Below are 26,358 nucleotides of genomic sequence, written 5' to 3'. Positions count from 1 at the left end.
CACATTGATATCACAGGACTTTGACGCGAGACGAGTATCTCGGAGTTAGATTTGGACCATTTTTATCGGAGGCGGGTACTTCTGACTTTATGTCGTTTGATATACATAGTAGTGAATTTAACAAGTAGTAATAATTATGTTCTCTTATTTGTTTCGGTTAATCACTACCCGATACCCGTTACATAATTGATTGATTGCTTGTTTTGCATCTCATGTATTCCTTACCTGCTTATACATGCTTATAGGGGTAGTGATATACCATGCTTCACCATGTTCAGGACCTAGGTTTTATACCTTCTGTGTACCTTTGATTTGATTAGTTGACCTATGGTGCACTTTTATATATATATGGATTAGTTTAGGATATTTTGTGGTTAGTGTCATGCACCATTTGCATGATTGCATGTTGTGCGATAGTCCGCTCCATTATTGTTAAGCACATCGCCAGTTACATGGTTCTGCACATACCACCACTCATGGGTTAGAGGTCGATTCAGGCAGTGTGTGTTGCAGCAAGGACTTTGTTTGGCTCCGTTGGTCCGCTCATGGGTAGCGTGATGCAACGTGTTAGCCGGCAGGGATTCCTCCCCGTCATCGTGTACCGGGAGTTGAGAGCATTGCGCTCCCCCATTTATGATTTTGGGTAGGAGGATAGGTGTACTCCGACAGCATCCCGTCCACTAAGTCACTCATCAAGAGCAGTGACGACAGAGTGCACGGTTGTCACAGCCCTACCCACTCTATCTCACTATTGTGTGTGAGATGGTTGATTGGTGTCAGGGGTGACCAAGACGCATCATTGGCATCATATGCATGATGCATTTTTTGCTTGTGTTTGTGTTTGCTGCATTTATATGCTGCATATTGTTTGGATACCTATGTTTGACATGCATACAGGATTTCTATGCCACTCGGACTATTTGTCCTTATACCCAGGTCCTGGTTAGTACAATTTTTCTCCTGTTTACTTCAGTTGCATTTCATCCTTTTATATCAGGAGACTGTACGCATGATTAGTGCTAGATGTCATTTCCCTACTTTGTATATCAGTTGTACCTGCTGAGTGTTGGACACACCCCGCCTCCATTGTTGTTATTTTTCAGGTTGATGCTGTCAGGAGAGAGTTCCAGTTGCTAGTCCCTGCAGATCTCAAAGATATTGTTGGTCTTCTGGTTTTCTTACTTAGATTATGCTAAACTTGTTCTGGTTGATGGTATAGACATTGTATGGATTTTGTGATGTCGATGGATTTTTATTCGATATGTTTTACTACATGCCTGCCTGGACGGCAGGAGAGGTGAGTTTGTCGGATTTGTGTTTTATGGGTGTAGTGGAGTAGGGTTGGTTTCGAGTCGTGGTATTACTGTTTTGTTTACTTATATATAAACTGCGTCGATGTTTGTGTGGTTGTATTTTATTATTGTTTTTATTCTAGTCGCATGTGGCTGAGGTATATGAGGATGTAGAAAAGTTTCAGATTGTCCGCCGTACATGGGAGATGCTGTCGAAATTTCTTCGGACAGGGACTCCTCCGGGGCGTGACAGATGTATCGCGCATCATATGAAAAAATGCGTATGCATGCTCCATGGTCAACCCCGCCACCTCTCTAGACACCACGACCCCTGTATAACCGAGAGGCTTGGGTCCGTGACAAACCGTACTAGCGTCCAGTACATGCACCGCTATAGGCGGCCGAAGCGGACGGTCAGCTAAGTAGTTATCTAACTGCATAGCTAAGTGTCCCTGACCACTCACATCTCTAGACCTCTGATTACTGCACCCTCAAGACTCACTACTCCAGAGTGATCGAGGCTGACAGAACACTGAGTTGCCAAGTAAGCGCGACAGGACTAGCTCCACTCCTGGCTACCACTCTCCATCAGTGACCGAATGGACAACTATAAAAGACTGACAACCCTCTCAACCATAAGGGAGACGATAGTCGTCAGTATGAAATGCAATGAATGATGAACATGATATATATACATAATCATGATATGGACACCGTCATCATCCATCCAAACTCTAGGTCCACCTAAGTGCCCCACAACACGGGTATAATCGTCATGATACCTCCATATATCCCACCAAACACATGTACACAACCACACATGTATAATCAACTAAAAATCTCCAATAATCCCCCTAGACACATATACACAGAACATAGGTACAATCAACATGTATCCTCCAGTAAAACACATCAGACACGTGTATATAAAACAAATATACAATCCACACAACTCCTCCAATCATCACACCGGACAAATGTATACACGACATACAAACGGACAATCATCTAAGAGACTCCTGTAACACTTATCAACCTACATACAATCCACGTCATATGCACAATCAACATGGTAATACAAACAACCTGACAATCCTTACAATACATACTCTACACGCGTGAACATAGCAGAGTAGATATCAATAGTAGAGAATGTATATGATATAACTAGAAACCTCAAAGATCAAGCATAAGTATCAAGCAGGAAAGTAACTAACGAACACGATATAAGGTAAAACAACTTAATCCATCGAATAATAACCATGCACTAAGCTCAAAGGAAAACTACATAAAGGCCAAGGAAGAAATACCCGCCTTAAAATGTAGATCGTGATAAGGTAAATCCCACATCATGATGCTCGTCCCGAATCCAAGTTCTGCATCAATCAATATATATATATATTATTTAGCTAAATTCTTATGAATTAAATAGCTAAATAAAATCTCTAACCCAATTAGGATCACTCCAATTAAATCTGATCTCTGATTAATCCCCCAAATAATCCTTAATAATACAACCTTATTAAAATAGGTTTATATATGAATCATCTCTAAAACTCTCCCAAATCAACACATCAATTAATTTAATAATTGATGAGATGATTGTAAATGGCTCATTTTGTATCATATATCATTATTAATAAAAGGCAAAGATGGTTATTATATTTATTTCAGTTCAGTGTCAATTGAATAAGTATAATAATGTCCTTGGGTAGTAGGTTCTTATCTACAATATATCAATTGGTTGAATTGATAGTGAGATATTGTAGAGAACACTATTCTTAACTGTTCCTAGTCGAGCATTAATATACAAGGACAATAATAATACGTTAAGACTAGCATGTAGGTCAATGGATGACTTGATCTCACAAGTCATGGATATGAGATATCAGGTTGACACATGGGTATATATTAGAGAATATATACTGAATGACCCGCCATGAGAATGTTTCATGGATCGTTATATGAGTGTCATAAACATTCTCATGTGACTATTGGTATGAATAGTCCTTAAACCTGAAGTCTCTACGGTTCCCTATATAAGGAGTTGTGTACTTTCGTATCGACAAACGCCACCTGTAACAAGGTGGACAATAAAATCGATCACTAGGTATGCAATGAATTATACGAATGGATGTGAGTGATGTAAATGGGATCTATCCCTTCTATATGATGGAAGCGATATCTGTGGGCCCCTTGATTAGTAGGACATAAGAAAGCATGACCATGCACAAATGAGTCAATATGAGATATTGAGCTTATTTGATTGAGTGTGTCTACTTAGAGATCAAGAAACACAAAGGTTGATAAGAGGATGACACGGTCTATGCCTCATTGATCAACCTAGATATCAAGGATAGAGGGACAAAGTCATACAAGATAATAGCCACGGACAGGTTAGGTTGGATCTTGACCTTCTCATCACTTGGGTAGCAATGATGCATTGCTAGATGCCACCCATTGCATATGTATCAAAATATTGATTTGGGTACATTGCCAACATTACAAGAACCTATTGGGTCACACACAAAGAACAAGTAGATTTGGAGATGGGTTCATATGATGAATCATTGGATTAAGTCTAATCTGAATTAGAGTTATTGAGTTGGACTCAATTGGATCTAATTGTTGGATTAAGTCCAATTCAAATTAGACTCAATTTGAATTAATGAAATAGTGATTCATTGAATTTGAATTGCACGAGAATTAATTGAGTAAGACTCAATTGAATTAGACTTGAGTTAAACTCAAGTGAATTAGACTTGAGTTAGACTCAAGTGAGGAGACTTGAGTTAGACTCAAGTGAGATTTAATGAAGATAATTATTGAATTTCGAATTTTGAAATTCAATTATTCATTTCATTCAATTTTCAAAATTGAATTTGAAATGAAGAGTTACTCATTTGAAATGAGGAGTTACAAGTTTGGTCCTTAATGGAGTGTAAATGCTCATTAAGGTTATTAATGCTAATTAAGTATTTTCATTGGATGAAAATACTTATGCTTTTGCTCTTCATTTTTGGGAGTAATTCTCTTCATTCTCCTTGCTCCTCTCCTCTTGGCCAAAATCCACTTTCAAGGTTGCTAGCACAACCTTTCTCCTTTTGTGAGTTTGTGAGACAAACGAATGCTTGTTCGTGTGGATACCGTAGAGGTGTGAACGCGAGATCGTGCTGTGATCCGAGCTGTCAGGAGTCCGTGAGCACGCTACAAAGGTATAATCTCTCATGCTATGTTAGAAAGCTTAGTATATTCAGGAATTTCTCTTTCCATTCGCATGGATCTTCTGGAGGAAATATGTTTTTCCGCTACGCATTTGCGTGTTTAGCAATATATTTCCTTATAGCTATATCCTATATCTTGATGTGAATTGATTAGTGATGTGTTTCTATGTCCTATGACTGAGGGACATCGTGACAGGGCTGCCCCGCTAACGGACTTCATAGGGATCATAACTATTTGATTGCTTAAGGTGTAGATAAAAGTCCCTTGCCAGTGTTTTCTACAGAAAATTACTAGTGACTTCTTGCAAATGCAGGACAATTGAGGATAGTATTGGTAGATCATATTACATTGAAAAGTATCACAAAGAAATCAAATTTCCTAGAACTTTCATTAAAACCAAGTTTTCTGCATTTACCTTTTACATTTCTTTTCTAGTTACATCTTAGTTCTTATAACTACTTGTTTGATTGTTTAGCTAATTCATTTTGAGACATCTTTAGTGGTTATAATCAGTCCTTGTGGATTCAATATTTTTTTATTACTGATGACGAAACCATGCACTTGCGATTGCGTAACAGCAATCTCAATAGGTTGGATGGAGAGAAGAGAAGAACTAAAGAAGTACCTCATATTTGCCGTGGAGATCGTCGTTGCCTCAGTCGGCTCGTCACCCTCTTCGCTATGTTCCCTTTTGTCGCACGAAAGAAAAAAATAGAAACCTAACCCCTTTAAAAATAATAACAAATGTAAATAATTTAATGTTAAAATAAAAAACCTAAAACCTCTAATTATATTAATATCATCAATGTATGTAGATATATAATGAACTTATTATTTATTCCAGTATCCTAGGCCTATCAAAAGATTAATATATTATTAAATATTTAATATATTTTTTTCATAATTTTTAAATTATCAATAATCTAAACATAAATTATAAATTAAAAAATTTTATTAAGTTAAATTTGTATATGTATTTTTCTATGTTATTATATATATATATATATATATATATATAACGATTACTATGACTATTTTGGCGAACCATATTCAAGATAATTTGAGACAAATATTTTTTTACAGTCTTATTTAAATGTCTTATATAATTATATTTTTAACTATCTTTATTAGGTGTCTTATTTAGTTGAATTTGAGACAAAATCTTAAATATTGTCTTAAATTTAATGTCTCCATGTAAAATTTTGAGACATCTATTATTACTATCTTAATTACTTAGTATTTGAGACGAATTTTGTCACTGCCTTAAAATTTTTACCTCAAAAGGCTAGTTTTCTAGTAGTGATAGATTCCTACCTACTGGATTAATCAGAAATTTTCTTGGAATGTACTTTCTTATTACTTTTTTTATTTAACCCTTATAGAATCTATAATACCAATTTTGCCCTTAATAATTTTTAAATTTGAAATAGAAAAATTTGAACATACAGAATTTGTTAAATTTTCTATTTGTTCTTTCAATTTTACATTTTAAGTTTTAACTTTATCAAGTTCTTCTAGTGGCATGCTTTAGCTAAAATTGTTTTCAAATTTATATTTTCCTTTTTAAAATTTATATTCTTGGTTTTAAGAGTCCATAAAAATTTGGACATTGATTTTATAGCATAATATAACTGGTCAGGTGGTAGCAGACATACCTCACTTACAGATCTAATCTGAACCTGGATTCTTCTTCACAACTACTTTCTTCATATGTAACTCCCCCTTTATCGATGCTAGCTTTTGAGTTGTTTAGTTCTTCGTGACTAGCCATCAATGCTAGTCCAGTATATGCAATTTGGATGATGAACTTTCATCCTAAATGACCTTGAGATTTTTGTGCTTGTTTTTCTTTGACCCTTTGTCTTTCTCCTTCTTGAGCTCCGGACAATCATTCTTCATGTGTCCTTTTTGACAATTATAGCATCAAATCTTTTGCTTGCTTCTTGGATTTTTCTTAGTCTGCTTTTCTTTAAACTTGTTAGATTTAATTTTTTTTTTAAAAAAATCTTACCATAAACGCTTCTTGGTCTACCTCAAGGTTTGAATCTGACTCGGGTTTGTCTTTCTTGTTGGCTCTCAGTGCCAGGTTCTGGCTTGACTCCTTTCTTATACATGCACATCTAGATTCATGTAATTCTATTGCTTAAAAAAGTTCTTCTAGGGTACTTACATCCAAGTCCTTATAGATATGTAGGCGTCTATGATCGAGATCCACTCCAGAGTTCTGAAAAAGGCATTGAGCACGTAGCGGAATGAATCCCAGTTGTTTACTGTTTCGCCTAGATTGATCAGTCCGATGATCAACTGCTTGATCTTCGCATGTAGTTGAGCCACTGTCTCACCTTTTTCTAAATGAAGGTTTGTTAGCTTACTCCGAAGAATATCCCATCGTACAAGCTTTGCTTCGGATGTACCTTCATGGATCTCTAGGAATTTCTCCCAGAGTTCTTTAGCCGAGGTGTAGCTTCCAATGCGGTTGATTTCTTGAGGCAGTAATACACTTAGCAAGCGGCATTCCACTCTACTGTTGCCTAAGAATCTCTTTGTTCCTTCTTCGTCCAAAGATTTTCTTCTTTCTCTTCTCCTTGTTGATCCTTAGGAACTATAAAATCATACTTTATTAATAAAAGAATTTCTAAATCTGTTCTTAGAAATACCTCCATTCGGAGCTTCTAGTGTGTGAACTCCCCCTCAAACTTTGGCAGGTTGAGGCTTGTTTTAGCCATTGATTTCTTTGCTTCGGTCAGCGGTTAGTCCTTCTAAAGCGTCCTCGCTCTGATACCACTTGTTGGTCTTGTTACGTCCGACAAGAGGGGGTGAATTGCCTGAAATAACAAAAGTGCCCTTTCTGAAACTTTTGACTTTAATTAAGACAAACACTTTAATAAATGAAACTAAATTGCATAAAATAAGCATGAGACAAAAAGAATTTACTTGGTTTACAGGTGGGAAGGTTGCTAATCCAAGGCAATTGAAGCTCAACTAGTCGACTCCTTCTTTGGCACAAGTCGAAGACAGACAAGACTCGTACAGAATGTTGAAGGCACAAAACTTTAAAGAACAGAATGAAAAACTCGCATATAGAAAATTTATGTCTAATGTAGAATACCATGGCTATATTTATAACTCACTAGTCGAAATTAGCTATTTACTAACATGATAACTCAGGAGAAGCTACGACGAGTTTTCGACAACCCAAAGCTATAAGTTTTCCTCTTAGTGTTGTCGGTATAAGTTACTGTTAGTACTTTCAATTGTAATCTCTTCTTCTACCGAATTTGCGATTTGATAGTGAATTGCCCACAGTAATCGCTCAACGAGTGAGGGCCTTGGAGTAGGAGACGCCCAAGGCTTCGAACCAAGTAAAAACACATGAGTCTTTTTCTGTGATTGTTTTTATTGTTATTTCCACTGCATTACACTCGAACACTTTACAAATTTGAATCGAACAAAATAGCCACGAGCGCTATTCACCCCCCCCCCCTCTAGCGCTTCTCGATCCAACAATTGGTATCAGAGCGGGGTCGCGTTGATCTGGTGCAACCACCGATCACGTAATTCTTTCATGGTGTTTTCAATTTTTACGGAGTCAATTAGAATCTAGCTTAATAGCTACATTCTAATTATTTTTTCGAATCGATTTTTGCTCAAAGTTGGTGCAACACCACTCGAGCTCGTGATATTAATTTTGTTTTCCACACTGCTAATCCAAGACCTAGTCTTGGGACATTTCTATTTTTTTCCTTTATTTTGCATATTATCAATGACCCAACAAGAAGGATTCAGCACCGTTCGTCCCCCGCTCTTCACCGGAGATGATTTCAGGTACTGGAAGGGGCGAATGGAAACCTTCCTCAAAATTCAATTTGACACGTGGATGATCATCAAGACGGGATTGCAACTACCAACCGATGAAGACGGCAAGCCTACACCCTGCGAAAAATGGGAACCGACCCTAATTAAGAAGGTGGAAGCCGATGCCAAAGCAACCTACACCCTCCAATGCGGACTAACCAAGGAAAAGCTCAACAGAGTTGGACCATTCTCCAACGCAAAAGAGCTATGGGAGAAGCTGATCGAACTCCACGAGGGCACCTCTGACACCAAGGTGAGTAAAAGAGTCCTTTTGTTTAATAAATTATATAATCTGAAAATGCAGGATGGAGAGACAGCAAGTCAACTCCACACACGCATACAAGACATTCTCAACTCCCTCCATGCGATCGGGCAAAGAGTCGAGAATCGGGAAATTATAAGGTACGCTCTAAATGCTTTTCCAAGGAGTACATTGTGGGCATCAATGGTAGATGCCTACAAAGTCTCCAAGGACTTATCTTCCATTAGACTAGATGAATTATTTTCGGAATTCGAACTGCATGAACAGACTAATACACAGCCAACTGATAAGGGTATTGCTTTGGTTGCAGGTACCAGTCGAACACGCGAACTAAGATCATGGCGAAAAACTGAACCGGAGTCGGAAGATGAACCTGACTCAGACAATGAAGACGACGAATTGACCTCTGAACTCGTGAATCTGGTGAAGAAGCTCTACAAGAAGAAGAAGGGCTTCAACAAAAGAGACCTAAAGAAAGCAGTTCAATCCAAGGAGAGTCAACCAAGCTCAAAAGTCAAGTTCGAAGTAACTTGCTACGGGTGTAACTAGAAAGGACACATCAAGGCCAACTGCCCAAATCAGAAGGATGCAAAGAAGCAGAGGAAAAAGAAAGTGCTGAAGGCGACATGGGACGAATCCTCAGAAGAAGATACCGACGACGAACTTGAACAAATGAGTCTACTTGCACTGATGGCCCGGGACCAGATCAACCTGTCCGAGAGCGAGAGCGAGTTGGAAGCCGAGTTTAAGCGAAGCCACGGATCCGTATCCGTTTCTGAAGGGCCTGATATCGCTGTAAGTATTCCTCAATTAAACAATTTAGTTAATTACTTATTACGCAAATTAGCAAAATCAAACCTTAAGGTCAAGTCACTTCTAAAGGAAGTAGCAGTCCTTAAAGAAGTGACTAACTCCAAAACCTTGCCTGACCCAGTTCAGACTGGAAATTCAACTCAAGTTCAAAAACTTGAGGAAGAAAATTCCAGTCTGAAAACTCAGGTCAAGGATATAAAAAATACATTAGAACGGTTCTCTTTGGGCTCCAAGAAGCTTGACCTAATTCTTGGGACACAAAGAGCCGTTTACAACAAAACTGGGCTAGGTTATAAAACTAAAAGAAAATATAGATCTTACCTGTCCTTAGTAAACATGCAAAATAGTAAATTAGTCCAAGCATGGGTACCCAAGTCCAACCTGGTTAATCAAGTTGGACTTGATCAATATTGGGTCCCTAAGGATCAAATACATTACCTCGATAGACCATACCGAGGTTATGATCTAGGGGGAGCTAGAAGAAAAACAATAAAATTAAAATTAAAATTAAGTTAAATCAAAAATTAAATTAAGATTAAAATTCAAATTAGAATTCAATTTGAAATTCAAATTAAATCAAAAATCAAATTAAAATTAAAATTCAGATTAATTCAAAATTCAAATAAAATTCAGAAATTAAATTCTTACAAAATCTTAAAAACCCAAGGGAAGGCTCCAGAATAGCTGACACCTCCAAAACTTAATCTACCCAACAAAGGATAACTAAGAGTAGACTACCCGACAGGGTAATTAAGGTTAGATTAAAATAGGCTAGGCTTAACTTAACTCACGGTACTGATGAAATATTGGATGATAGTACGTTGGGGAAACTTAGTCATCGCATGTCTAGGAATATATGGCTTCGACCTGGTGCGTTTGGCTAAGTGGAACTAACTGAAGCTACCCTTTATGGATACTAACCAGTTGACCAAGGTTTTGTACTAAGTTCAATGGGTAGGACTATTTGAAAAACCTCGAAGGCATGGTTACTTTAATGATGTCCTTGTGACTCACCATAGCTCAAAAGTTTGTCCAAATAATGCCTATTTGTTGAACTCAAAGCTAAACCTGAATCTAACACAAAGTTAAACCAAATCCTAAAATTGAACCATAATTCATCTCATAAAAATTATAGGATTCCCTCATTGAAAATTTAGATCGGGTGAGATGACTAAGGAATAGAAATTAAAAGAAAATCAAATTTGAAATTCAAAATATAAATCAAAATTCTAAATTTGAAATTAAAATTCATAATTAAAATTAAATTAATTTAAAATAAAATTCAAATTCAAATTCAAAATTTAAATTAAAATTCAAAATTTAAAATTAAATTCGTAATTAAAATTAAAATTTGAAATTCAAAATTAAATTCATAATTAAAATTAAATTAAAATACAAAATACAAAATTTAATTAACTTAAATATCTTTCAAAATTAAATTAACTTAAATATTTTTCAAAATTTAATTAACTTAAAAATTACTTAACTTAAATATTTTTCAAATTAAATTAACTTAAATATTTTTCAAATTTAATTAACTTAATTATTTTTAAAATTAAATTAACTTAGATAATTTTTAAAATTTAATTAACTTAAATATTTTCCAAATTTAATTAATTTAAATATTTTTCAAAATTAATTAACTTGAATATTTTTCAAAATTAATTAACTTAAAATTTAATTAACTTAAATATTTTTCAAAATTAATTAGCCTTTAATTTTAATTAACGTAACTTAATACTTAATACTTTTTTATAAAATAAAATAAAATTGACACGTAGGCGCACAGAGAAGGCGCCTCCCACACGAGGGAGGCACCCTCAATCACGGAGGGAAATCTCCCGCCGCCTTAATCAAAGTCGCCCCGGATGCTCTCCGAGGCACCTCCAACAGCACCCATAAGGCGCCTTAAACCACCTCTAAGGCGCCTTCAACCCGCATTTTTGCCACGAACAGAAACCCTTTCTGTTTGTTTTCTGTCGACGCCGAGCACGAGCTTCTCGTGCGATTTCTCCCCAACCAAGGCGCCTTCAACCCACCTCTTCCTCCTCTACTCCTAGCAATGCCTCCTAGGTATACTCTAAGCCTCCCTTAATCATCTACTACATGAATTTCGTACTAGTTTTTGCTATCTTGCTTGTATACTGTCAAAAATAGGAAACATCGCATTGTTGATCCTACACCAGCTAGGGCCCCTTCTACGGATCCTAGATTCCCCTCGGAACAGCATAGGGTAGATTTTGCTAAGTTTACCTTTGAGTCCATTAAACCTAGGTATGTAGGTAGGACATTTTTCTCCCAGTTCTGTCACCCTGCAGTCCAGATGATAGATTACTATCACCTAGGGAAACTGGTTTGCTGCAACAACACAGTAAATCAGGATTTGTGTGCCCAGTTCTTTCACAACCTTGAAAAGATTGATGATACTACATATTCCACCAGAGTTGGTGGAACTAACATCCAGCTTACCCCCTCCCTGATTCATACGAGTTTAGAGCTTAGGGAGTCCACATGTACCTTCCTGTGCTACCCAGGTAGGGATCTACCATTCGGTGATCCCTATTCCCATATCACCTTAGATGACATCTATATGCATTTTTTTTGGGGAGGAAAGACCCTTTGGCCTGACTGAGTTCAGGTCGACTCTTCTTAGAGTTCAGGACTACATCATGTACAGAGTCCTGATAGTATGCATCTTGCCGATCACATCTCGAGACGTCTTGAAGATGCGACCATCCCACTCATTCTTTCTGTACGCTTTTAGTCAGCGCTTAGATATAGACATTGCTCTGTATATGTTCTATAACATTATTCATGCATCTAGTACAGTCACGTCTTGAGTGGTCCATATGCCCTACTGTCATATCCTGACCCAGATTTTCTCCACCTCTAGGATAGACACGGCCGTAGAGACACTCATCCTACTTACCATATACGATGAGTTAGGGTAGCGTATTCTTCGATTAGCCGGGATAGAGGTCACAGCCGAGGGGATTCTGGCCTGGAAGGGCCGATCGCCACCAGTTGCTGCTCCTATCGCTCCAAAGGCCGAGGATGCACCAGGAGAGGGAGAGGAGTGGCCCGACTTCTTAGCCGAGGAGTTTTTCGCAGATCCTTCCACCTCTGCCGGGCTCTCCACATCAGCAGGGCTTTAGACTTCGGCACCACCTTCCGTCGAGGATAGACTCGCTCGGCTCAAGATCCAGTCCATTCAGACGCGACGGGCTGTGCTAAATAGCCATCGCTTCCTCCGATCTCTACGATCCGAGATAGCTGCAGGGTTCGCGTCTCTCTGAGGTGAGATACGTCGCCAGGGACAACCTCAGCCTGCACTCGAGCAGCCCCTTGCACCACCTCCAGCTGACGCCCTCCAGCTGATGATCCTTGTAACGCCCACCCTTCTTATCTATACTACTACTCTCTAAGGGCGACCGTTACTTATCTATTACTCTACTTACTAGTATTACTTATGCTATTATTAGCAACACTTAAATTTATCACGGCCCCAGAGGAGTTCCTACCGAAAAATTTCTACAGAGTCACCCTTGTACCGGTGACAATAATCATCAATACATGCAAAATAAACCATCAACCACATGCGGCTGGTATATATATTTCACAACCACGCAATAATAAGACACAACAACTTTAAAAAAAAGACTATTCTAGCAATAGCAAATGAATAAAGCTCCAACAGTGGGAAACCACCAAACTAACAATGCGCAATAGACTCAATTAGCAACATAAGAAAAAGGAAACAACTCCTTAACAATCTCAACTTCTCTAATAACATTAAAGAAGGACTCTAAATAACTTCTTAGCCAAGTCCCGAGGCTTCCATAGTTCAACATCACACACCATCCATCACGCATCCTCCTTGTCGCCTTCCTCTTTATACTTTAGCTTTTCCTTTATCTGCAGTAGGAGGAAAATAAATCTATAAGAGAAACGCTTAGTAAGTACTAAACTATCTCACAAAAACTCGAAAGTGCATAAGATACAAAGGATGCTAAAACTGAAATGCTAAAAAGAAAAGTTACTCATGCTCATCTAATAGCAAAGCACTAAAATAAACTGCATACTCATGATATACAAGAATAAATCTGCATGCTAGAAAATAAAGCTAATCATGCTCAATAAACTCATAAGGAAAGCAAATGAAAACCAATACTGTATGCTTAGAATTATAAGAGCTAAACTTTGCTAGTTCTAACATAGGTGATACTTGTCTCATTTACTTATAGCCTTATACTTGAAATTAATATTTAACTTTCTTCTTCTCTTTCTTGGGCCCAGGCTTAGTACCAAAATGCGCGCTCTCTAATAGAGACTGAGGAAGCGAGCCTCTAGTCCTATGAGGGTAAAGACCTCGGTCTTACCAAGGCCAAGACCTTGGAATTGGTCACCTGGATTTGTTTAACGACAACCTCGGAAGTCGGGTACTAGCCTCTTACTTTAAATTACTTGTTATCTTTTCTAATTAGACCTTGGTCTTTTCTCTACTCATAACTTCTCATAATCCTCTAATAGGATTAATAGGGAACATAATCATTCCACTAAAATACATGGCTGTTCATCTTATTAAAAAAGCAAAGACAACTAACTATATGCTTTAGATTAAAGAGCTATTAAAAGCTAACTAACACTTATATGCATATGTATCAAAACAAGAGACTAGAAACTGAATTAAGCATCAATACTGCTCATGCTATTCTAATACGGCAAGTGAAAAGAATTAAGAACTAATACTGTTCGTGAATTTCTCATGCTTGTAAATGGCAAGGAAGAGAAAACAGCAAAGGAAGATTATAAAGCTACTAATTTCTCATGCTAAGAAACTATTCTTATGACAGTTGGTTCTAGGTAGCAAGAAATCTAGAATGAAATCGTAAACTGAAATGCTACAATAGAATAAACTAAACTGTATGCTTAATTAAAAATCTGGAACTAGATTATTTGAACACATGGCTATTTGTATCCAACAAATCCCAAAGGAAATCAAGACTAGTTTGACACAGCAGCAATAAGGAAAGGCTCAGATCTGCACTTGCTATAAGGACCACTGCAAACTAAAGAAACTCCAATCTGAATTATATGAAGGAAATTCAGGTTTAATACCGCAGCAACAAAGGAACCCAAACCTAAATTCTGCATGTTCCGAAGTCAGGAAAGAAAGGCTAAATCCCTAGCAACAATTCTATACAGCATGATCCAAAAGCATGAAGGGCAACCTATGTAAGGTTCAGATTGTAAAATCTATGTAAAACCTACCTATGAAAAACTTACACTTTTAAAGAGAAATAGAGATCTTTAAGCATGTACAACATGATCTAAACCGGATTACCAAACCATAAACTCAAGCCGGAAATTAAATTCTTTTTTCATCACTACAAGAAAAACGTCATTCAACAACACTCAAACGACAACGATTTTATACCAAACCGTTGTCTTTTTGCCTTTTAACAACGGTTTTAACAAAAACCGTTGTCTTTTAGCAATTTTTTTGGCCTACGACAACGGTTTTTAAAAACCGTTGTCTATTTATGTTTTTTTAAGACTACGACAACGGTTTTTAAATGCTACAACAACAGTTTTTGAAAACTGTTGTCTATGTGTGCTTTTTTTTGGGATTACGACAACAGTTTTTAAAAGCCGTTGTCTATTAAATGATGTTGAATACTGGTGTTTTTTTTCCTTCGTCGTTTTTTCCCCTTCGCCAATTTTTGCCCCGCTTTTTTTCTTTCCCTCTCCCTGAAAGTTTTTTGCCGCCGCATTCCACCCTTTTATCTTCTCAATCCGTCCCTCTTTTCTCTTTTCTCACAATCTCTCGCTCATCGGAGCCGCGCAGGAGCAGCAGCAGTCCACGAGTCCATTAAGGACGCCCTCACCGGCAAGACCTCCGACATGAAATCCACTAACAGTAAGTGTCCTCTACTTCTTCCTCCTGCATCTTCTCGTCGAAAACCCTAGATGCTCCACTACCTTCCATCCTAGATGGGCCTCAGGTTCGCTTCTTCCATATGCGTCGCTGCCGCCTCAACTAAAAGGCCTCTCTATCATGCACTCTTCAACATGCGACTCAGTGATCAAACACAAACCCTAATGAAAACGAACCTGCGATGGAGGAAGAGATCTCTGCTGCTCTTGGACAAACTTCTTCTCCGCGTACTCGCCACTGTCACTGACACCCTTCGCCTCCCCGCCTCCCTCATTTTCAAATCATTTGAGGGGTTTTGTTCCTTACATATTTTTTATGCTTGTTTCTGCCCAAATAGAGTCCTTTTGTGACCTATTTCTGCGTAAATTTTTAGTCATAAAATCTTCAATTTTTTGATTGATTTCAGGTCGATTCTTAGGGCTTCCAGTCGTGAGATGTTGGTGTTCAAGCTTAGTAGAGTTTTGAATCTACTCATCCCTTTTTCAATGATTTCCAGCATCAATTTGGATTTTTCTGGTGAGTATAGCCTCCTGCTCTATTCCAACTTTCGGTATATCAAGTTTAAAGATTTTTAAGAGCTTGATTTCAACCTCTAGTGTGAAATTGCAGATGGGTTTCGTGAGGTATACAGGCTGCCAAAATGGGAATTTTACCTACTTCGATTTAAATCTATTCACTGCAATGTTTTAGCTCATGATCAAAGTAAACTTAAAGGATTAATCCAGAGCCTATGGGAACTTTCTGAATTCATTTTATTTAAGGTATTCTTTCCTTTAATGGTCATCCCTTTAGTTTTCTTTGTATCAGTATATTGTTATGTTACATATCTTTTTTTTGTGGGAATACTGAAGCTAGTTACATGATTATCTGTCATAATTGCAAATAAAACTAAATTTTTATGTTTGGGGTGTTTTATGTTGTCAGTCTTATTATTGGGGTACTTTCTGAATTATTTTTAGAGTTCAACCATGTGGAAGGAAAATGCATTTGGTAAATATATATACAACACGACAGAATATGTTGCTTGTTCTTGTGTTGGATTTATTATTAATTATGTTTTTTTTCATGGTGTTAAAATATATTCTAGTTTGCATTTTACTGCTTCACATCAACATATATATCTATATATATATTGACTTAAATTTTCTTGCAGCATCATTCTATCAGAAGACTGAAGCAAGGCAATCTCGCTCTCCTTCTGCCATTGTCATTGGTGGTGGATTTGCAGGGATTGCAGCTGCTCATGCACTGAAAAATGCAGCTTTTCAGGTGTTATGTCGATATAAATTAACAGTTTTTTCAGTTGCCTTTACATATTAGATTCTAAGTTCTGATATGAATGCAGTGTGTGAAGTGGTTGGGTAAATTTGTATCACATGGAAGTTTATTTTTTATTCCTTAGGTTGTGCTTTTAGAATCTCGGGATAGAATTGGTGGTCGAGTTCACACTAACTACTCATTTAGTTTTCCTGTTGACATGGGAGCAACCTGGTATGCTTCTTTTTTTTGTGTTTTTGTTTTCATTCCTTCTGAAGAGGATTGTGGCCAGCCTTCAAAATTTCAGTGACTAGAAGTTTTAATTTGGACACTTCAAGTTGCATGGTGTTTGCAACAAGAATCCATTGGCATCTTGGATTGGAAGACTTGGTCTACCAATTTATCGAACTTCTGGTGACAATTCTGTCTTGTATGATCATGACTTGGAGAGGTAATGGTTAACTGAATAACTAACAGATATCACTGATCATGGAGACTATAATCTTATGGAGACAAATTTACTTCTATTTTTCAGCTACGCACTCTTTGATGGTGATGGACATCAAGTGCCTCAAGATCTAGTGGAAAAAGTTGGTAAGGTGTTTGAAACCATTCTGGAAGAGGCAAGTTCTTTATTAACCTTATATCTGCAGTGCTGATAACTTGGAAATATTTCTCTTGTGAAATGACTGTTCAACGTTTACAGGCTAACAAACTCAGGTATGAAACAAATGAAGACATGTCTATAGCACAGGCTATTAAGCTAGTCATGGAGAGGCATTCAATATGATGCATTATTAATGAATTAAGTCTACTTTATGAGATTTCAGATTTTTTTTATTATTCATAGGCATTTAGTTTAGATCAAGTGACATTTCTTTATCTTCTTCTTACAGGTGGAGTTTGAAGGATTAGGAGAATTAAGAAGCAAGGATGAAGAAGATGAAGGATTAGGAGAATTAAGAAGCAAGGATGAAGAAGATGAAGGCATTTAGTTTATCTTCTTTCTTTATCTACTTGGTCCACTTCGATCCAAGTACGATGCAAACATGGCAAGGATGAAGAAGATGAAGGATTTGGAGAATTAAGAAGCAGTGTTTTGTTACTCTTCTAGTGTTGTACATGGTAAAAGTAGTTCAAATGATCCAACTCTTCAAAACTGGATATCAAGATTAGGATGTTGTGTTACTCTTCTAGGATTAGGATGTTGTGTTGTTCTACCTTTGTTTTAATAGTGTCGTTGTCATTTTGTTGGCTGCTTTTGAAATTTCTTCGGAATGTTGTAAATATTATTTTCGAATGTTAGAAAATTATATGTTAAATTTTATTTACAAATTTAGTATTTTGAATGATTTATAATACTAGAAAATTGTATAATAAATTTTAATATTTTTTTTATTTTTTATCAAAAAAAGACAACGATTTTTCACTATTGTCGTAAATAGTTTAAAACTGTTGTTGAAGACCCTGTTATTAAACGTAGACGCTTAAAGACAACGGTGAAAAACTGTTGTCTTTGAAAGAAAAGACAACAGTTTTTCACCGTTGTAAAAACTGTTGTCTTTGTCTTCAAAGACAACGGTTAAAAACTGTTGTCTTTGAGTACCCCCTTTAACAACACAGCCTTTAACAACAGTCCGAAAGGGGCTACGACAACGGTGAAAAACCGTTGTTGTAAGGCTTTTTTCTTGTAGTGCATGTTCAGAACCGCAGTAAGGAAACAGGGAAGCTAATATGCTACACAAACATCCGATCTGACTACAACCCGGAATCCCTCATGGAGCAGAAGAATAACATCATCGAAATCAACCTATGAAACCAAATCTGTCAATGGATAAGAAAAGCACCTTAATGTAAAACACTTCTTTGAAACTCACAGGTAGAGACTGAACTACAAGGAATTACATCCACATCAGATTCATGGAAACTCAACTACTGAACAACATAAATTGAATTCCTCACTAACACTCTAAAACTATACGAAAAACATCCTTGATCAAACCCGAGAACCCCAACAATCTGACCAAAATCTTCAGAGCATATAGGAAAGAGCAACACGATTCTTCAAGCATGTTACAACTGAGATAAAAGGGGAAATCAAATCCCGAAGCTACTCTTACTGCAGGAGAGTAGTACTTACAATGCTTTCTTGGACTTACAACCGAAGGAAAGAGATCTAGGGTTTGCGGAGAAGCTTGAGTTTCCCCGGCCTCTTCCTCGTGCCTACGGACCCTCCTGCCGAGGTGGTCTCAATTTGGTGAAGATCCGCCGAAAGGAGACCTTCGCCGGCCACCGGAGGGAGGAATCCTAACTGCGACTGTGATTTCGCCCGAGAAGGAGTCGCGGACGCCACGTGAGGAGGAAGAAGGGAATTAGGGTTCGGGAAAGAAATTAAACCCGTTTAAACTATTCGGCATCTTCGGTTCCAACTATAGCTTATATATATTTTGTTCCCTAGTTGATTAACAAACTCCCGTGGAACACTTGGTTGGCTGCATTCGGTTAAAGTCGGGTTCGGCCGGAGGTCTCGGGTTCGAATCTCGGCTTGGACATTTTTTTGTCGAAACTTCTTTCGTTTAGTAAAAATACCAAACAACCTCCAAAATTTACATAAAAATACCCTAAAAATTTCTAAAAATCCCTAGAATTTTTCTATGACATTTTTAAATATTTTTAAATTACTTTTGGGACTCAAAATGAGGAAATTTGGATTGTTACAATTCTCCATACCTTATAAAAAGTTCGTTCTTGAACTTAGAATAATTCTGGATATTTCTGCCTCATACTGTCCTCACGCTCCCAAGTGACTTTCTCGTGCTTCTGGTTCTTCGAGATGACCTTCACTAGTGGCACTTCTTTGTTTCTTAGTCTCTTGACTGCTATGTCCACTATCTGTGTAGGTCTGCTCTCGTAGTTAAGATCCTCTTGGATCTGCACTGTCTGAGGCTGAATCACTTGGCTAGGGTCGTGAATACACTTCTTTAGCATGGAGACATGAAATACGTTATGTATTGCCGACATGTCCTGTGGTAAATCCAGCTTGTAAGCTACTTTCTCAATCCTTTCTGTGATCAGGTAGGGTCCTACATAGCGAGGACTTAATTTGCCCTTCTTGCAAAATCTCATCACTCCCTTCATAGGAGCAACCTTTAGAAAGATTGAATCCCCTACTTGGAATTCAAGTGGCTTTCGGTGTGTGTCTGCATAACTCTTCTGTCTACTCTGGGCAGTCTCAATCCTCTATCTGATCTTCTGGATAGCCTGAGTGGTCTCATCTATCAGCTCAGTCTGAATGCCTAGTTCCACTTCCATTTCTTTTCTTTCACCTGCTTCTTGCCAGCAAATGGGTGATCTGCACTTTCTGCCATACAACGCCTCATAAGGTGTCATCTTGATGGTGGCCTGATAGCTATTGTTGTAGGCAAACTCAGCTAAGCATAGATACTTGCACCAACTTCCCTTGAAATCTAGCGCACAAGCTCTGAGCATATCTTCTAGAATTTGATTTACTCGCTCTGTCTATCTATCAGTCTGAGGATGGAAGGCTGCGCTGAACTTGAGTTTGGTGCCTAGTGCATTCTGAACACACTCCCAAAAGTGAGAGGTGAAACCCCCATCTCTATCAGAAACAATAGATTTAGGAACTCCATGAAGTCTGATCACCTCCTTAACATATAGTTGTGCCAGCTGCTCTATAAAGTGGGACACCTTGATGGCTAGAAAGTGAGCAGACTTGGTCAATCGGTCCACTATTACCCATATCGCATCATATCCATTTGTGGTTCTTGGAAGACCTGTTATAAAGTGCATGAATATGTCTTCCCACTTCCACTCTGGTATTGGAAGAGGCTGTAGAACTCTTCCTGGTCTCTGGTGCTCTGCTTTGACTCTCTGACATGTCAGGCAGGTACTGACATATTTAGCTACATCTCTTTTGAGTCCAGACCACCAGAACCTCTGTTTCATGTCTTGGTACATCTTGATAGAACCAGGATGCATGGAGTATGGTGTACTATGAGCTTATTCTAAAATTTTCCTTCTTAATTCCGCATCATTGGGAACATAAAGACGATTCCCCTGATAAAGGACTCTTCTGTCTGATACTCGAAACTCTATATCTTCTTCTTTTTGTATCCTTGCTTGATCTTCTGGATGTTTAGATCTTCACTCTGCTTTCTCTGTATATCCTCAAGCAAGGTAGACTCTAAGGTCAATGCAGAGAGTTGCCCTTCAACAATTTTGACTCCGAAATCTAACAGTTCCTTCTGTAGTGGTAGGGCTAATGATGACAAAGACATCAGGGATGCACTCAATTTTCTGCTTAGTGCATCTGCCACCTTGTTAGCTTTGCCTGGGTGGTAAAGGATTTCACAGTCATAGTCTTTGACCAATTCTAGCCACCTACGCTGTCTCATGTTTAAATCTTTCTGGGTGAAGAAATACTTTAAACTCTGATGGTCTGTGAAGATTCTGCACTGGACTCCATACAAGTAGTGTTGCCAGAGTTTCAGTGCAAAGACTACAGCTGCCAGCTCAAGATCATGAGTGGGGTAGTTCTTCTCATAATCTTTGAGTTGTCTGGAAGCATAAGCTATAACTTTTCACTACAACAAAAACCCTCATAGACATCGGTTTTCCACCGATGTCTATTACATTTTCGACCGATGTCTATGAAGGCGATGTAAAAGGTCTGTCATTTTAGACATCGGGTTAAAACCGATGTAGTATCACTTAACGACATCGGTTGTAAAACCGATGTAATATTATATGTTAATAACACCAGTTTTGGCAGCGGTATATGACCGATGTAATATTAGTTAATGACACCGGTTTTGCAGCGGTGGAAAACCGATGTAATATCAGTATTTTTTAACAGCACAAATTCGATTTCCGAAACAATGAAAAACCAACAGTAACAAAAAAAATACACAAATATTCACAAATTACCCAAATATTCTTCATTCAACAGTATCTATAAAATACATAAAAATTCACAAATTACATAAATATTCTTCTTACAACAATATCCATAAAATACACAAACATTCTTTTTACATCAAAAGCTAATAGATATCAGAATCAAGGTAGAACATTCTTTTAACAACACATCAAGGTAGAACATCGTGAGTCAAAAATCAAGCTGAGGCTACATTAAATTATGAGAATCAGAATCTGTTCAACTTGCTATACTGCTCCATTCTTCTTGCGCCTTTCAAGCTATATAATGTCAAGAGAGTTACCATAAACAACCTCCATCTCTTTTCTACAAGAGGAAAAATCATATAGAGATCAATTGTCGCTTAGTTAGAGTGAAAGCTATATATAATGGATACTTTCCTAAGCGACAACTTGGTAACATGAAAAAAAAAAAACAATATGATGCATAGAGCAATCATACACAACTCTAAGATGATGTGGACAAGTGACAATCAAATAATAATCTGTATTATAAATAGTCTAGTGTTTATGAACACATTAAACATATTGAAGATCATAGCCACCACCCGTGCCACAATTATGTCCAAAAAGATCAGCTAGTCTAATTCCCAAATTTTAAATTAGTTAGTTTTTCTAGAATTTGTAAATACACATTTACATGGATTGTATTCTTATTTCATATAACAAACAAACAAAAAAAAATCCAGATTTTCACTGAGATAATGAAAAACTTGGTAATTTTTTTAGGTTATGTGAAAAAATAGAATTCTCGAGTGGAAACTCTCTTTTACCGCTGTGCCAATCACTAGTATGTAAAAGTCTGTAGGCGCTTCGTTCTGCAAGATCACATCTTCCCTGGGTGGATAATACTCGGCTTTCATCTCAGATACCTTCAAATATACAAAAGATGAGATACTGAGGTAAGAGCACTATGTTGTGATATTCTGTCTGGCAAAATCTGGAGTTAGAAAATTGTAATAATTACCAGTTGGAATAGCAGGTCATTAGATACTCCATGGAACAAGTAGACACTTTGAACCAATGAGTAAAACAGATAGTGAGTAATGCTGGATCTTATGGCTTTGGGAAGAGCATCCAGTGTCTCTTGCTGTTGGAGGCCTTCTGAGTCAGTCCTGAACATAGGCTATTAGTCCAAGGTTAAAGAGCATGTAGAAAATGTCAAAAATCATCTCTCCTGTATTTTCAGCATGCAAGTCTCCATAACCAACGGTTGTAAGGGTGGTGATTGACCAATACATCGAGGTCACATAGCGGATCCACAAGCCTCGCTCGTGGAAATCTGGCATAGAAGCACCGATCCAAGTTCTGCTTGGATTATGATACCTTGCAGAGAAGATAATAGAAGCACCCAGCACAGTGCACAGCAAATAGAGTCACCTATGAGATTGTTATGAAATGACAGTATCAGCCGAAGTATCAACTGCAAAAGGTAAGTGAATGCACGAATTGATGGTAAAGAATAAAGATCCTTACACAAATAAGTTTTGCACATCGAACCCAAAAGTAGTTGAAGTGCCTTCTTTCTCTAGTCTGGTAAATGAAAATTGAAGTGTGTGGAATTAGTTGGAAGGCAATAATATCTTCCCTCAGGGAACACAAAAAGCATTCACATAGTTATTTAAGATGCATACCTTGCAAATAGTGCACTAACTCTTCTGAGACGCCAGAGACGGAGCTTATGAGGCAACAATTTGCGACCTCCACAATGCTTAAAGCTTGCTGCCGGATTTTAGCATCCAGCTGCTGCCCAACCCAAACATATATGTCAGAATGGCAGTCCAGAATGAACATATCCTCGGTCATCAAATCATCTTGAGTGAAGTTGAAAATCTCCACCACCTGCCACCACAATGCAAACATATTCAAAAGTTTCACTCTGTTCAATGAGTATAAGTTGCAGAGCAAGAATACAGTTCATTGGAAAACATGCCTTCAGGTTTCCTTCACTCCCCCATATAGATACAGCATAAGTTAGCGACATATACAAGAAACAGATGAACTTTAGAACATCCACGAAACAAGAAGAAACACATCCACACAAACATATACATGTAACAAGACCTCCAACTTCTTACCCTTGAAGAATGAGCATAAGAACAGGTGAGGATCATATTCTGGTTCTTTTGCAATTTTCTGACTGGAGTATTCAGATTTACCTCCAAGTAAATTCCAAAATTGATCAATTTCTGTTCTCTCCTTTTGTGTTTTTGGCTGCAGATTTGGCTGTAAAAAAGGCCACCAATCAATGGACAACAAGAAAATATACCAAAGTATTCTTGGTTGAGTACAAGAGAATCGTCAGAAACTATAGAGCTTGGACTTGACTAGGAGAATTGTGCAATTAAACCTTAGGATGTCATTTATTTAGTAAGTTGATGATAATTTAGCTTCTAAATTCTTTCTATTTTAAATATGAGATTAATTTAGCCTTTAAAAAGAAATTGTCGCACCTTAATCAGATCTAGCTGTCTCTCGACTAGCTCTTGACCCACTGAAGTGGTCAAGCTTCCGTACCATGCAAAAACAGTACGTCCACAATGCAGTATGTAACAATTTGATGAATTCAAAGATGAAGCCACCTGATTAAGAGAAAAAAGGATACGAGCAAAAATCTATAGTATAAAATAGTGCTAGATAAAGTAGTATGTTGACACACAGTTGCATTAAAGTTGATGACAAAAAAGATTGCTTACTAAAAACCTACAGGTTCAACTTGGATTGCTTGCATGTTTTCTGGTCCAGAACCTTGTACACGGAAAACCGCAATGCCTTCCTCTGAATATGTCATCTACCAGGTTGTTCTCCTTAAGAAAATTCTTATATCCAGAACTAACTCCACCCTATCAAGTGTGAAACATGGAAAAGATCAAGCAAAGATTCTTAACTCAAAGTAGAACACACCACAAGAACACAAGATCTTGAAAATGTTTTCCCAGAAGATTAAGTCAAAATCCTCCAATCTATTCATTTACATTCTCAGGTTTAAGAGGAAAGCAAACTAGACTTTCCCAAACTACACATTTTAGCATTATATTTTTAACACCCAGAATTTATTCCAAATAGATGGTTTCCTTCAAGAATCAAACCTTGAAAACTTGGAAGCTCTGGAAAATACAGAAGAACTGTATAGGTTCTTTTCCTTCATAAAATCGAGCCTGAGGAACAATGATTGGGAAAATTTCAGTATCAATAAACTGCTATGGTATAAACTATGTGATGCATTGTTGTAACTAAAATTTACCAGAACAGCCTGTGACTTCATGCTTTCAACCATTTTGCTAGCAAGTGAGATTGCTGCAGTTCTCTCCTCCTGCAGCCAGACATTAAACAATTTGCGTGCAAGTTCGGAAGGGATAGTGGAAGCAACATCAAGAACAAACCAACTGGTCAAATATTTCCATGCTATTAGCTTAGGATCGTCAACGAGCAGATAAGTTGTTCTATCAAGGTAGGCCAAAAAGAAGGTTAAAATGATGTCAATGGCAAAGAAGGCGTTGACGATATTGTCCACCAGGGCAAGAGTTCCCTTCGCATGCCCAAGGAATCCAAATTCGAATGGAGAAACCCAAGCAGAATAGACAACAAGAACAATCAAGAAAATCTCCCTTGCCCTGTGACAGAAATTCAAACATCAGAAATGTCTGCAATACAAAAGTCTCCAATCAATTATCTCTTGGATGTAGTATTCATGAATAGGACGGCTGAGGGTTTCTTATTTCCAGACAAGGATAATAAATTGTCACGAAAGAAAGAAAAGTAAAAGCAAAATTACTCCAACAAAAGATTTAGACAACGTAAACCCTGATGCTTTTATATATGAAAAACAAAAAAAGTCTTTTAGAATCGAGAAAAAAAAATAGAGACGGGGATTAAAGAAGTTTATATGCAATGGAAGAGTACAAAATCAATATTTACGCATCTGAAAAATTGCACCTTGAAGACTAGGATCCTTAGCTCGAAGTCCTAAATCTTTCTCACAATATCTTCACTAAATTATACAGATTAGGAGTTAGGAGAGAATACAACTCTTTTCAAAAAAATAATAATCATAATAATAATAATAAAGGTAAAAAGTTATTCAAAGAGAATCCCACATCAAATTTATCACCGAAGTTCCACAAGGAATATCGATCCAGAAGAAAGTTCGGATTTTTCAAGGGTTCATGACAAAAAAAAAAGGGTTTACATGCAAGAAGGAAAAAATCTGAACAAAAAAAAGGCAAAGAACAAGAGAAAAAAATCCCACAAGCTTTCCATCCAGAGCAAATCCCACAGCTCACAATCTCCAACGGAAAAAAAGGAGTTCGCCCTAGTAACGGCAGAGGGAATAGAACACCAGACCTGTATCGCCGATCATAAGGGGAAATGATGAACCTCCGGAGCTTGACCCTGCGGTTGCTCCTGGCCCCGAGGGAGGGGAGAATCCCGGTGGAGAGGCTGTAATGGCTGCCGTCCTGCGAGATCTCCTTCTCCGCCTCGATGCCGCACATCATTGCCAACGGCATGTTGAACACCTTCGCCGTATCCGCCATAGTCGCCAATTCATGTTATCTACACCCACACTCCCTCTCTCCAACTGCTCCCTTTCCGGATTCAAAGCATCACAGCTCACAAGACTCTCGATTGGCGATGGCGGCCGCCGAGGCGTGAGCAAGAGCGGAGAAAGCGGCAACAGCAAGACGACCTGTTGTAAAAGGGAGGAGTTGGAGGAGATGTGGTGTGGTTGGACGGAGAAGCAAGGGCGTCATGTCTTGATC

At 37.8% G+C, this 26,358-nt stretch overlaps 3 protein-coding genes across 3 annotated transcripts in view; 2 read left to right on the top strand and 1 right to left on the bottom strand.

Moving 5' to 3' along the window:
* LOC122007374 (SPX domain-containing protein 1-like) overlaps positions 1-15,417 on the top strand; it is a 36,213-nt gene extending 20,796 nt beyond the window's left edge. Inside the window, exon 5 of the mRNA XM_042563248.1 lies at positions 15,296-15,417. Coding sequence (XP_042419182.1) covers positions 15,296-15,417 — 122 coding nt within the window. The remainder of the gene's footprint in view (positions 1-15,295) is intronic.
* Positions 15,418-16,862: 1,445 nt separating this feature from the next.
* LOC122007369 (polyamine oxidase 3-like) lies at positions 16,863-17,474 on the top strand. The gene is made up of 4 exons (XM_042563241.1): positions 16,863-16,895; positions 16,981-17,093; positions 17,178-17,265; positions 17,349-17,474. Exons 1-4 carry the CDS (start codon positions 16,863-16,865, stop codon positions 17,430-17,432), a joined length of 318 nt encoding a protein of 105 aa, XP_042419175.1. The 3' UTR covers positions 17,433-17,474.
* A 4,304-nt stretch (positions 17,475-21,778) lies between these two features.
* LOC122012805 (villin-5-like) lies at positions 21,779-25,202 on the bottom strand. Its single transcript, XM_042569452.1, has 11 exons — positions 24,843-25,202; positions 24,688-24,756; positions 24,306-24,441; positions 24,052-24,180; positions 23,677-23,824; positions 23,532-23,542; positions 23,233-23,440; positions 23,075-23,131; positions 22,566-22,978; positions 22,372-22,470; positions 21,779-21,905 (listed from the first exon to the last, which is right to left on the bottom strand). The coding sequence occupies exons 3-8, from the start codon at positions 24,387-24,389 to the stop codon at positions 23,127-23,129; spliced, it is 585 nt and encodes a 194-aa protein (XP_042425386.1). The 5' UTR covers positions 24,390-24,441; positions 24,688-24,756; positions 24,843-25,202; the 3' UTR covers positions 21,779-21,905; positions 22,372-22,470; positions 22,566-22,978; positions 23,075-23,126.
* Positions 25,203-26,358: the final 1,156 nt, after the last annotated feature.

The sequence above is a fragment of the Zingiber officinale genome, chromosome 1A (genome assembly GCF_018446385.1).
Source record: "Zingiber officinale cultivar Zhangliang chromosome 1A, Zo_v1.1, whole genome shotgun sequence".
Classification (NCBI taxonomy): domain Eukaryota; kingdom Viridiplantae; phylum Streptophyta; class Magnoliopsida; order Zingiberales; family Zingiberaceae; genus Zingiber; species Zingiber officinale.
This window is presented reverse-complemented; position numbering and strand designations above follow the sequence as displayed.